The 12,926-nt window shown below is 44.1% G+C and overlaps 1 protein-coding gene across 7 annotated transcripts in view; it reads right to left on the reverse strand.

Moving 5' to 3' along the window:
* Nucleotides 1-286: 286 nt before the first annotated feature.
* The window catches only part of LBHD2 (LBH domain containing 2), a 764,964-nt gene continuing 752,324 nt past the window's right edge, over nucleotides 287-12,926 (reverse strand). For all 7 annotated transcript variants that reach the window (XM_069737791.1, XM_069737783.1, XM_069737763.1 and 4 more), the window contains one exon: nucleotides 287-810. In XM_069737791.1, the coding sequence (XP_069593892.1) occupies nucleotides 740-810 (71 nt within the window). In that variant the 3' untranslated portion in view covers nucleotides 287-739. The remainder of the gene's footprint in view (nucleotides 811-12,926) is intronic.

Raw genomic sequence — 12,926 nt, forward strand, 5'->3', positions numbered from 1 at the left:
GTATAGTGAAAAGGGCCCAAACAAGCACAGAGTATTTCTGAAGAGCCATATGTTGTTTTTTTTTGAGGGGGGAGAAAGGTGGGCATTGACCTGTCACATCACATAATGTTCTTTAAAAAAGTGTCACACCCACAAGCCAGCAGCACAGAGCATTTCAGCACACTTGTGATGGCATCCATGTTAACCTAGGGAGAAGCATGAAATTATGTGGTGTTTAAACATCAGGAAATTGCCAGCAGACGGAAGGTTTTGCCGCATCTATAAAATAACCACTCGCGCCATGCCATCAGATGAATATGTATTTAGTCACATCTTCAATGTAAATTATTGTACAGCGAGACTCCTAGACGGAAAGCTATATACATAGAGAGTGGGGTCCGGGTTCCTGGGGGGGTGACGCCCTGAGACGACGAGGATTCGGAGCTCGTTTAGCTCCTGGTGGGGGTTATACTGCACCTCGGACGAGGACGATGCTTTCTCAGCAGCTTGGCAAAGGTTTGTACATGTTGGATTCTTCTGCTCGTGAGTCAGCGCCAATCCTAATCTACGCGGAATAGACGACGGTGCCGAGTGACCCCAGAACGTTCCCGGAAATCAGGAGGAAGCGGATCAGCGTCGTCCCAACTGCTGCTCACAAGCGCTAACTACGCCACTGATACTGAATGGATGTCTGCGCTATTTCTGCCTGTTCTCACCATGATGAGAAAAAACACAGAGAGAGACACGAAATTGAAGGCTTTTAATTAGCGCCGTTCCCCCCTGCTCTGCATCCGGAGTAATATTCCTCCCCGTGAGCGGAACGTGCGGCACCTGCAAGAAAACAAAGAATCGTATTCATCTAAGTTTTCATCTACAACTTCCCAATATATATTGCATTTAAGTTTTCCATCATTTCTAACATCTCCGCTTGCTGTCAGTGAATGGGAGTATTCTATGTATATTAATATATAGAGCTAAAAGGCGTTCAGGGAGCGGCCAAACTGCGGCAGAAATTGTGCTGCAACCCTTAGAATTCGAGACGACTTTGCACAGCGCAATTCTTGACAGTGTGAATACATCTCATAGCTGAGGGGTTGTTACAATTGTACCACAGCACTGGGTGGACTCCAAACTATCAGAACAGCAGTTTTAGCAAATAATGGCTAAAACTGGAAACAATTGTAACAAAGCCTCAGCTGTGAGAAGTATCAGGTCTTTACAAACTTTCAGCCAAAAATAAATAAATAAAATCCCATTCATTGGTAGCAAGCAGAGATGTTAAAAATCAAAATGTAGCGAACCCACAGCTGTGATAATATAGAAGATAAAAAGTTTTAACCCATAATTTAAAATTAGTTTTTAGCTTCTGGGAGTTAACAAGAATGTGTCATTCATTTATAACAAACAGATTTTCAGGAATCATCAGGGGGTGGAAAATGAAGATCTCAATTCATCTGTCTGGTTGTGTCTTTTTTTGGAGTTAAATGGATTAAAATTAAAGTCCAACAGAACCTTTACATGGTTTCCCCGTTCCTTCATTGCTGAGAAATCAGTGTTGGAATTGATATGCAAATTAGGCTGAAGAGCTATGGTAGATCTGAAGCCTCTGTCACTCCAGCTTTATTCCCCGCGCAGCGTTGCTTCCTCATGCTCTATTTCCTGCAGTCACACAGCTTAGAGGCTGTCAGTCAAGCAGGAGGAGACTGCACTTGGCGGGAAATAGAGCTGGAGTGATGGAGGCTTCAGATCTACTTTTTTTTTTCGCTCAACTGCGCAATTGTACATCAGTCGTCTAGTGAAGTCCAAAATCCATTTGGCATTCTTTTTCTGGGGGCTGTTTTTTGTGACATTTTATTGCCTACTGAAAGGGTCATCTGATAATTTTCCCAAAAAAGTTCAAATAAAACAAAAGAGCGAAAATAAAAACATCTTTGCTTTCGCACCAGATTTATAAAACTTCCTGCGCCAATATGATTAATTTGGCACAAAAAGAAAAACTAAGCTCCAGAAAAAAAGAGAAAAAAAATTATTAAAAAATGCAAATGATGAGATGAGGCCAAAGTAAAAGCATCCAGAATGTCCATTCATCTGTATATATAACGTGATTTTCTGAAGAGAATCGAGAGGTTTACATTCACTGACACTCACTGGGCACTGAACAGAGCAGCCTCACAAATCACTCCTGGTCCTGGACTTTATGATCTACACTCATCATCCTGGATTTCCCAAAAATATCACTGAAGCCCCCAGGGGCGGCAGAGGCCGGAGATACAACGACACTCAAATCTGACATTTCAACCTCATGTAAAAATTGGACCCGAAACTTCAGAAAATCTTGGTCCTTCCACGCAGCTCCCTCAAGGCAGTGCCAAGGAATGAACAAGCAGACCCCAATCTGTCAAAATCGACTGAGCAGACATCATTCAGAAAATCTTATACTCCAATTACACCCAGAGCTGCACTCACAATTCTGCCAGTTTGCTTATCCTTTTAGCTGTCTGGCTACAGAACCTTCTCTCCTCTCAGCCAGCACTGGACTGGCTCTTCAGAGGAGCGGAGGAACCTCCGGCGGGCCCTAGACAGCACTTCATTGCAGCAGTTCACTTACTCTTTACACAGAATGATATGCTGCTGAGAATGAGGATTAAAAATCATTGCACCCGACAAATGAGCGTTTTGCTGATGTCTGGTAATTACAGGATTTTTTGGACGGTTCGATAGTTGGAAATTGTCATTCCAATGAATGCTCATTCCCTGAGTATCAGCTTGACAAGATGGGAACTAAAGATAAGGGCAGACTCTGCAGCTAGTGCCAATTGTGCATGCCGGGCTCGAAGAATGATCTTCTCTGCTGGGCCAAACTACTCCGGTCCGGCGCTGCTCTCTGCCCCTGGTGGTTCAGGGTCTGCACAGCCCATGCCCGGAATCAGTGTTTTGCTGGATATTGGGTTGTTGTGCTAAAAGTGCCATGATACAACACAGCAGAATGCAAATTGCTGAAGGATAAGAATGGGATGATGAACCGTCCCTTTAATGCCTCCGTGCTATATCATGTTTTCATGTGCAGGAACCAAAGCTGCAGAAAACATGTGCTTTTTGACATATTTTTGGAGCGCTGATGATTCAGCTCCACTCCCCCACACAGCACATTCAAGGTTTAATCTTTGCAAATAATGAACATGCAAATCGCGTTTTTTCTTTTTCGTTCCTTTCCACAGAATGCACAAGACAAATCTATGGAAATAAAGAACAGCAGCGACCGCCAACGCCTCCGAGTGCCAAGTACAGTACTGGGAGAGACAGCACCCGTGACGCCCCCACGTGGTGTGAGAAATGGTCACGCAGTATAGTGGTCTCCATCTTGGAACCGTCCCACCAGGGCCGGCGTCAGCACCCAGGCAAGTGCCGGTGCCCTGAGCAGGCAGGGGGCCCACTCGCCGTCGGGTACACTGGCGTGCTATAGTGCCGGCCCCCGCGAGTGGACACCCCCGCCTGCTCCGGGCCCCGGCACTTGTGATACTTACCTCCCGGTTCCAGCGCTGCAGCATCTTCCATCCTCTGACTGTGACGTTCAGGTCAGAGGGCGCGATGACGTCACTAGTGCGCGCCCTCTGCCTGAGCAGTCGCAGCACAGAGAGCAGGAAGACGCCGACGGTGAGGAGTCCAGAGCAGAGCAGCGTCAAGCAACGAGAGGTGAGTATTTCATTTTTTTTTTTAGATATATTTGGAGCAATATATGGGGACCATCAGAAGGGGCCCATATATGGAGCATTATATGGGACTAATTCTATATGGAGTATCTTATGGGGCCAATTTAATATGGAGCATCTTATGGGGCCAATTACATATGGAGCAGTATATGGGGCCAATTGCATATGGAGCAGTATATGGGGCCAATAATATATGAAGCATCTTATGGGACTAATTATATTTGGAGCATTTTATATGGAGTATTATATGGGGCCCATTATACATGGAGCATCTTATGGGGCCTATTATTTTTGGAGCATTATATGGGACCCATTCTGTAAGGAGTATTACATGGGGCCCATTCTGTATGGAGCATCATATGGGGCCCATTCTGTATGGAGCAATATATGGGACTCAGTATACTGTATGGGGCCGATCATCTACTGTATGGAGCATTATATGAGGCCCATTATATATGGAGCAATAGATGGGGCCCATCATATAATGTATGTAGAATTATATGTGGCTCACTATATTGTATGGAGCATTATATGGTTTCAATTCCGTATGGAGCATGCGGCTCATTCTGTATGGAGCACTCTGTGGTGCCCATTATACACTGTGTGCAGAATTATTAGGCAAGTTGTATTTTGAAGGATTATTTTTATTATTGATCAACAACTATGTTTTCAATCAACCCAAAAGACTCATAAATATCAAAGCTTAATATTTTTGGAAGTTGGAGTGGGTTTTTTTTTAGATTTGGCTATCTTAGGAGGATATCTGTTTGTGCAGGTAACTATTACTGTGCAGAATTATTAGGCAACTTAATAAAAACGAAATATATTCCCATCTCACTTGTTTATTTTTACCAGGTAAACCAATATCACTGCCCAAAATTTAGAAATGAACATTTCTGACATGTAAAAACAAAACCCCAAAAAATTAGTGGCCAATATAGCCACCTTTCTTTAAGATGACACTAAGAGCCTTCCATTCATAGATTCTGTCAGTTGCTTGATCTGTTTACGACCAACATTGCGTGCAGCAGCCACCACAGCCTCCCAGACACTGTTCCGAGAGGTGGACTGTTTTCCCTCCCTGTAGATCTCACATTTTATGAAGGACCACAGGTTCTCTATGGGGTTCAGATCAGGTGTCAATATTTTTTCTTATTTGAGACCTTTACTGGCCAACCACGCTGTGGAGTAGTTGGAGGCATCTGATGGAGCATTGTCCTGCATGAAAATCATGTTTTTCTTGAACGATACCGACTTCTTCTGTACCACTGCTTGAAGAAGTTGTCTTCCAGAAACTGGCAGAAGGTCTGGGAGTTGAGCTTCACTTCATCCTCAACCCGAAAAGGTCCCACAAGTTCATCTTTGATAATACCAGCCCATACCAGTACCCCACCTCCACCTTGCTGGCGTGATGGATTTCCAGCAATGCGTCCCATCATATCTGGGATCGGATCCGTGACGGAACACCTGTGTGAGTGGGTTGACTCACTGCTACAACCTATAGTTACGAAAATGCCAGGTTATATCAAAGACTCAAGAGAGGTGTTAAAAATACTTTCTAACTGGACTTGAAGAAAGAATTATGTCTGGCTGAGCTGTGATGTTGTGTCTTTGTACACAAATATACCTCATGATGTAACTATGAGAGCTTTACAGTTTCATCTAACAGATTATGGACATTATTCACAGGACCTAATTAATTTTGAGTTGCAGGTTATTTTCTTCCTTATGAGACACAATCTTTTTTCATTTGGTGATGAAATATTTGTTCAAAAGTCAGGAGTTCCTATGGGGGCTAAATATTCGCCATCTTTAGCTAATTTGACAATGGCCCATTGGGAACAGCAATATTTGTATTCTCCAGACAATCCCTTTGTTGATCACATCTCCTGGTATGGCAGATACATCGATGATACGCTCATTATTTGGGGGGGTGATGTGTCTGCCATACCAGGATTTGTTGACTATATTAATACAAATGATTTTGGTATTAGGTTCACTTATGTTTTTGATCAAAGTAACATTTCCTTTCTTGATTTAAATCTGTACGGTATAGTTGATGAACCTATAGCTAGTAAAACCTATGTAAAGCCCATCAGTGGAAATACTATTCTCCATGCGACCAGTAGCCACCCAGCCCACACAATAAAATCTATACCTGTGGGTGAGTTCACTAGGTTAAAACGTAATTGCAGTAGGGATGAGGATAAACTAAAAGAATTCAGTGAACTTAACGAAAAATTAAAAGCCCGTAAATATCCCAATTGGTCGATTAATAGGGCCAAAAGTATAGTGGACAAAAAACGCAGAGAAGATCTTTTGGTAAATAGTGCTATGAGTGGATCTAATAAAAAGAGATTAAGTGATAAACCTCATGTATGTTTACAGTTCAGTTCTCAGTTTAATCATATCAAAAAAATTATCAATCATAGATTACCTATTTTATATGAAGACCATACACTCATGAATATTCTGAAAGATGGGGTTAATGTGGTGGCGAGAAGGGCTCGAACTATCGGGGATCTAGTAGCTCCGAATTCGTTTCTGACTAAATCAGGATCCAAAACCTGGCTTGAATGCAAGGGTTTCTTTAGATGCGGCACTGCGGCTTGCAGTACCTGTGCGCATTCTTGTGTAGGCAACACCTTTCAAAATACCGAAAAAACTAAAAGTTACAAAATTAATAGTTTTATAAATTGTCACAATAAAATGTGATCTACAAAATAGACTGTTTAATTTGCCAAATTTCATATATAGGGTGCACATCAAGAAAGTTGAAAACACGCGTCTCCAAACATCTCAGGGACGCAAAAAATTACAACATGATTAATAGGAATATCTCAATGGTATCCAAACACTTCGGTATGACACATAATGGAGACACCGCAGCTCTTAGAGTACACGGCATAGAGAAAGTTTTTCCTCAAAGCCGCGGGGGTGATATAAAAAGACGCCTACTTACTAGGGAGGCGTTTTGGATGTACAGTCTGAACACTCGCTTCCCCGCGGGTATGAATAAAAGAAACGAAATACTTTACCATTATTGCTAATTAGGGCAATAGGTAGGTTTGACAATTTTATATTTTGTATTTATGTATGCGTTATTTTACTTTTATATGCACTATTTGCATTTGTCTTTTATGCACTTCCAGGACCTGTGTATTTAGTCATGTGACGGATGAAGTGTTTGTGATAGGTTCTGGGGTGCTATATATATAGCTACCATACTATCTGTATTTGTCTTTTATGCACTTCCAGGACCTGTGTATTTAGTCATGTGACGGATGAAATGCTTGTGATAGGTTCTAAGGTGCTATATATATAGCTACCATTTCTGAGATTATCTAGGCATGAGTAAGACCCGTTGTGGTCGAAACGCGTAGCCGTTCTCTGCGCAATCACTTATTCTGTCTGCCATCTGTAAGGATTATCCTGTTTTTATTACGTTGGATCAATAAAGAAAAAGTTTTTTACCATTTATCTGGAGCTGGAGTATATACATGGTTGGATCTGCTACTGTTGCTAGTTCGCCTATCTGGCCTGCAGTGTGGATAGTCAACCTGGCGAAAAGTCACAGTCGTGTACCATGTCATTCAATGGGGTAATGGGTCTTGGACTTTTGGACTTTGGAAGTCTTGTGACGCTAATCAATGCTACACTGCCCTACCAGTTGATCCCTGATAAGTTTGTGGGCGTCCGCTGCATAAACAGAGTGATGCCAGGGACTACCCTGTAGCCAGAGTGACCATGGGAACAGACTGTGGTACTTCGTCCCATGAGGTTGGGGTAGTAAAGAATGTATCCATCCTGTCATACTGGGGTGGGATTTTTCACTATTATGGATTTTGTGGCAAATGGGGGCTGCACAGAGTGTCCCGGACAAAAGCCAGGTGCCTCTGGAAAAGATTCCATCAAAAACAAAGATGGAGGAGTTTTCCCTATGTGTCCTTGCTGGAGAGGGGAACGAGAGGGGGCATATAATAATAATAATAATAATACTGATAATGTTACCGTATGTAATGGAGTTGCTCAAGAGACAGGGGCTCACACCAGGTCTCCACAATTTGCCGTCAATGGCGATTTATTGTGTTGGGTGACCAAACGGAGGGAAGGTGAGATTGTGGAGCAGCTATTGGTTCCAGGACCTTACCGGCGGAGAGTTTTAGACATTGCTCATTCACATGTTTTGGGGGGACACCTGGGGGTAGAGAAAACTCACTAAGGAGCTCTTCGGCTAAGAGTATCACCCGGAGCTTGTCCATATCTTTGCTAAGATGGGCCAGCCAAAGGAGATTTTGACGGAACCCCCTTCATGAGAGAACTGATGAGAGAGTTGTATACAGTCCTCCAGATTGCCCAGCTGTGAACATAGTAACATAGTAACATAGTAACATAGTTAGTAAGGCCGAAAAAAGACATTTGTCCATCCAGTTCAGCCTATATTCCATCATAATAAATCCCCAGATCTACGTCCTTCTACAGAACCTAATAATTGTATGATACAATATTGTTCTGCTCCAGGAAGACATCCAGGCCTCTCTTGAACCCCTCGACTGAGTTCGCCATCACCACCTCCTCAGGCAAGCAATTCCAGATTCTCACTGCCCTAACAGTAAAGAATCCTCTTCTATGTTGGTGGTTTATCATCCGCAGACTGATGGCCTGATAGAGCGCTTCAATAAGACCTTGAAGGCCATGCTCAAGAAGGTCATTGAGAAGGACGGTGGAGACTGGGACTATCTGCTTCCATTTCTGCTCTTCTCTATCAGAGAAGTTCCTCAAGCCTCCACTGGCTTCTCACCATTCAAGCTCTTGTATGGTCGACATCCGCGAAGACTCCTGGACATTGCCAAGGAAACCTGGGTAGCTGAGGTCAAGCCACACCGGAGCGTCAATGAGCCTATCACCCAGTTGAAGGAGAGGATGGCAAAAGTAATGCCTATTGCGAAGGAGCATCTTCTCCAGGCACAGAAAGCCCAGGCAAGGGTATATAACCAATCAGCAAGGTCGTGGCAGTTCCAGCCCAGGGACCACACAGGGCGTACACAGGTGGTGCAGCACAAAGTGTTAACATGTAAGGGTGAACCTAAAGCCCTAGAGAATTCCCGAAGCATAGCAGGAGATAATTTCAAAGGAGGTTAAGAGAATGCTAGACATCGGTGTGATAGAGGCGTAAAAAAATGGATGGTCGAGTCCCATCGTCCTCGTGCTGAATCCTGACAGTGAGTGGCAGTTTTGTAATGAACACCACAGGCTGAATGAGGTCTCCAGTTGTGATGCGTATCCAATGCACCGTGTGGACGAACTCCTTGAGCGACTTGGACCCGCAAGGTATATTACAACCCTTGACCTGAAAAAGGACTACTGGCAGATCCCCATTTCCCAGAGTGCCAAGGAGAAGACGGCCTTCTCGACGCCTGGTGGGTGTTTCCAATACATCAGAATGCCCTTCGGACTGCAGGAGCCCCCAGCTATCTTCCAGAGGGCGATGCATCGGATCTTGGCTCCACATAAGAAGTTGGCTGCGGCATACCTTGATGACATAGTGTTCTTCAGCCCTGACTGGAGTAGTCATCTACCAAAGGTACAGGTGATCCTGGATGCGTTAAGAAAAGCTGAGTTCACCGTAAATCTGAAAAAGTGTGCCATAGGGAAGGAGGAGGAAGCACTTAGGCTACGTCGTCAGGATAGGAGAAATCAAGCCACAGTTAAACAAGATCGAGGCAATTCAGAAATGGCCACAACCACTTTCCAAGAAGCAAGTAAGGACGTTTCTTGGAATTGTGGGGTATTACCGGCAGTTTATCCCAAGTTTCACCATAATTGACACACCATTAACGGATCTCCTTAAAGGCACTAAGTCGATGATGGTTAAATGGACTCCAGACACAGAGATGGCGTTTCAAGAGCTGAAGCAGGCGCTGTGTAAACATCCAGTTCTGGTCGCCCTGGACTTTACAAAAGAATTTGTGGTCCAGGTGGATGCTTCAGAAGTCAGGATGGGAGCCGTGCTGTCTCATGAAATAAATGGGGAACAGCATCTTATCCTTTATCTGAGCCGGAAGCTATGCCTGTGAGAACAATTATGCTATTGTCGAGGAGTGCTTAGACATATAATGGGCCATAGATACACTGAAATATTACCTGCTAGGTCGAAAGTTCAAACTAGTGTCAGACCATGCCCCTCTGAGATGGTTAAGAGATAAAAGAAGGGTAATAATTAGTGATGAGCGAGTATACTTGTTGCTCGGGTTTTCCCGAGCACGCTCGGGTGGTCTCCGAGTATTTGTTAGTGCTCGGAGAATTAGTTTTTTTTGTCAGCCTGAGTACATGTGGGGGTTGCCTGGTTGCTAGGGAATCCCCACATGTATTCAAGCTATCTAGCAGCTGTAAATCATGCAGCTGCGTCAACAAAATTGAAATCTCTGAGCACTAAAAAATACTCGGAGACCACCCGAGCATGCTCAGGAAAACCCGAGCAAGGAGTATACTCGCTCATCACTAGTAATAATGGCTGTGTGACTAGTTGGTTCTCAGCCCTTCAAGATTTCAGTTTCCTCATAAAGCATAGACCAGGCAAGTTACATGGTAACTACATCCATAGCATAGGGCATCATTTACTGACTGCTGGGGCTCCAACCTCTGTCAACATCACTGATCCTGAGTTACATCCTGTATTATACTCCAGAGCTGCACTCACTATTCTGCTGGTGCAGTCACTGTGTACATACATTACATTACTGATCCTGAGTCACATCCTGTATTATACCCCAGAGCTGCACTCACTATTCTGCTGGTGCAGTCACTGTGTACGTACATTACTGATCCTGTAATGATCCTGCGTTATCTTCTGTATTATACTCCAGAGCTGCCCTCACTATTCTGCTGGTGCAGTCACTGTGTACATACATTACTGATCCTGTAATGATCCTACGTTATGTGCTGCGCTCACTATTCCACTGTTGTTTTTTAAAACAGTTTGCATGCTTGTTGTCAGAAACTCCTCTAAATGCTTAGCAGAGAACCTATCACACAGGGGTCAGGATAAAACTTAGTAGAAGAAGCTTTTTGCCAGAACAGAACATGCAGGTTTTGGTAGAGGATATTAGCTCTGAACTGTGAATGCAGCTCAGAAGTATATTATGTCAAGAACTTTTTATTAAGAGGAATCCTCCGCTTTTGAGAATATTGGCTTCTTCCTGACGATCAAGTTATGTTACATCTGAGTGTAATTGTATCTCTTTGGCTGGGAATATAATTGCTGCATTGTCATCTGGTATGTGGCAGCAAGCTGTGGTGCGAGCGTCGTGTTCCCACCACGGCTGACTTGCCAGTTCACAGTAAAATATCTCTCTTGTATAATATATCTTAAAATCCCCTCTTGACCTCTTTTTTTGGGCCAAGAAGACAGACTGTGCGTTTCCAGAAATCCCACATTTTGTGAAATCGTTAAATCCTATAATCAGTGGCGTTTCTGTGAATCTTTCTTTTTGCCTGTTAAAACTCATTCGCTTTAATCTTTGCAAGATTTACAGCTGAATCACCAGCAGATCAGCTCTCACATATGACGGGGCCCTCAGAAGACAGGGGATGACCTAGTAATCACCGGATATAATATCCCATGTTCTTCTGTAACATCTCCTACCCCTGGCATAGAGCACAACATGTAACATCCCTAGATGACACTCCTGCAGAACATCTCACATCCCTGCGGAATATATCCTATCCCTAGAAAGATCTTTTACACTTGCAGAATATCTCATGGCTCTTCATAATCTAATATATAATTGCCTAGAATACTACTTCCTGCAATTTGTGCCAACTTCCGTGGCTTTGTCCGGAGCTAATGTCCGGAGCTAATGTCCGGAGCTAATGTCCGGAGCTAATGTCCGGAGATTAATTGCCTAGAATACTACTTCCTGCAATTTGTGCCAACTTCCGTGGCTTTGTCCGGAGCTAATGTCCGGAGCTAATGTCCGGAGCTAATGTGCGGAGATAATGTCCGGAGCTAATGTCCGGAGCTAATGTCCGGAGCTAATGTCCGGAGATAAGTGACGTCAACAGTGTCCAGTGTCTGATTGGTTGCCGCCTGCTGCGAGCGACCAATCAGAAACGTGCCGTACTGTGACACACTCCGCCCGCCATTTTGGTGTGATTTTTGAATTTTTACCTCACAGCAAGTTTCTACTGCGTGGAGGCGGGCCCAGTGACGTTGCTCTTCAAGCTCCTGCCGAATTTCAAGTATATATGGATTCTAGACTCCCGATTCTTTAGAATCGGGCTGCCATCTAGTCTACTATATAATTGTCTAATTGTCACTTCCGTCTTTCTGTCTTTCCTTCTTTCTGTCACGGATATTCATTGGTCACGGCCTCTGTCATGGAAATCCAAGTCACTGATTCGTCGCGGCAAAACAGCCACGACCAATCAGCGACGGGCACAGTCCAGAAGAAAATGGCCGCTCCTTACTCCCCGCAGTCAGTGCCCGGCGCCCGCATATTCCCCTCCGGTGAGTGCTCACACAGGGTTAATGTCAGCGGTAACGGACCGCGTTATGCCGCCGGTAACGCACTCCGTAACTGCTGCTATTAACCCTGTGTGACCAACTTTCTTACTATTGATGCTGCCTATGCGGCATCAATAGTAAAGAAATGTAATGTTAAAAATAACAAAAAAAAAAAAAAACCTGCTATACTCCCCCTCCGTAGTCCGCCGAGCCGCACGCGCCTGCCGCCATCTTCCGTTCCCGGCGATGCATTGCGAAATTATCCAGAAGACTTAGCGGTCTCGCGAGAGCGCTAAGTCATCTGGGTAATTTGGCAATGCATCCTGGGAACGGAAGATGGCGGCAGCCGCGCGTGTATCGCCGGAGCTTCGCTGGATCCCAGGGGTGAGTATATAACTATTTTTTATTTTTATTTTTTTTTTAACAGGGATATGGTGCCCACACTGCTGTATACTACGTGGGCTGTGTTAGATACCACGTGGCTGCTATATACTACATAGGCAGTGTTATATACTGCATGGGCTGTGTTATGTACTGCGTGGGCTGTGCTATATATTACGTGGCTACTGTTATATACTGTGTGGGCAGTGTTATATACTACGTGGCTGCTATATACTGCGTGGGCAGTGTTATATACTACGTGGCTGCTATATACTACTTGGGTTGTGCTATATATTACGTGGCCAGTGTTATATACTGCATGGCCTGTGTTATATACTATGTCGCCTGTG

This window comes from Ranitomeya imitator, chromosome 1 (assembly GCF_032444005.1).
Source record: "Ranitomeya imitator isolate aRanImi1 chromosome 1, aRanImi1.pri, whole genome shotgun sequence".
In the NCBI taxonomy this organism is placed as follows: domain Eukaryota; kingdom Metazoa; phylum Chordata; class Amphibia; order Anura; family Dendrobatidae; genus Ranitomeya; species Ranitomeya imitator.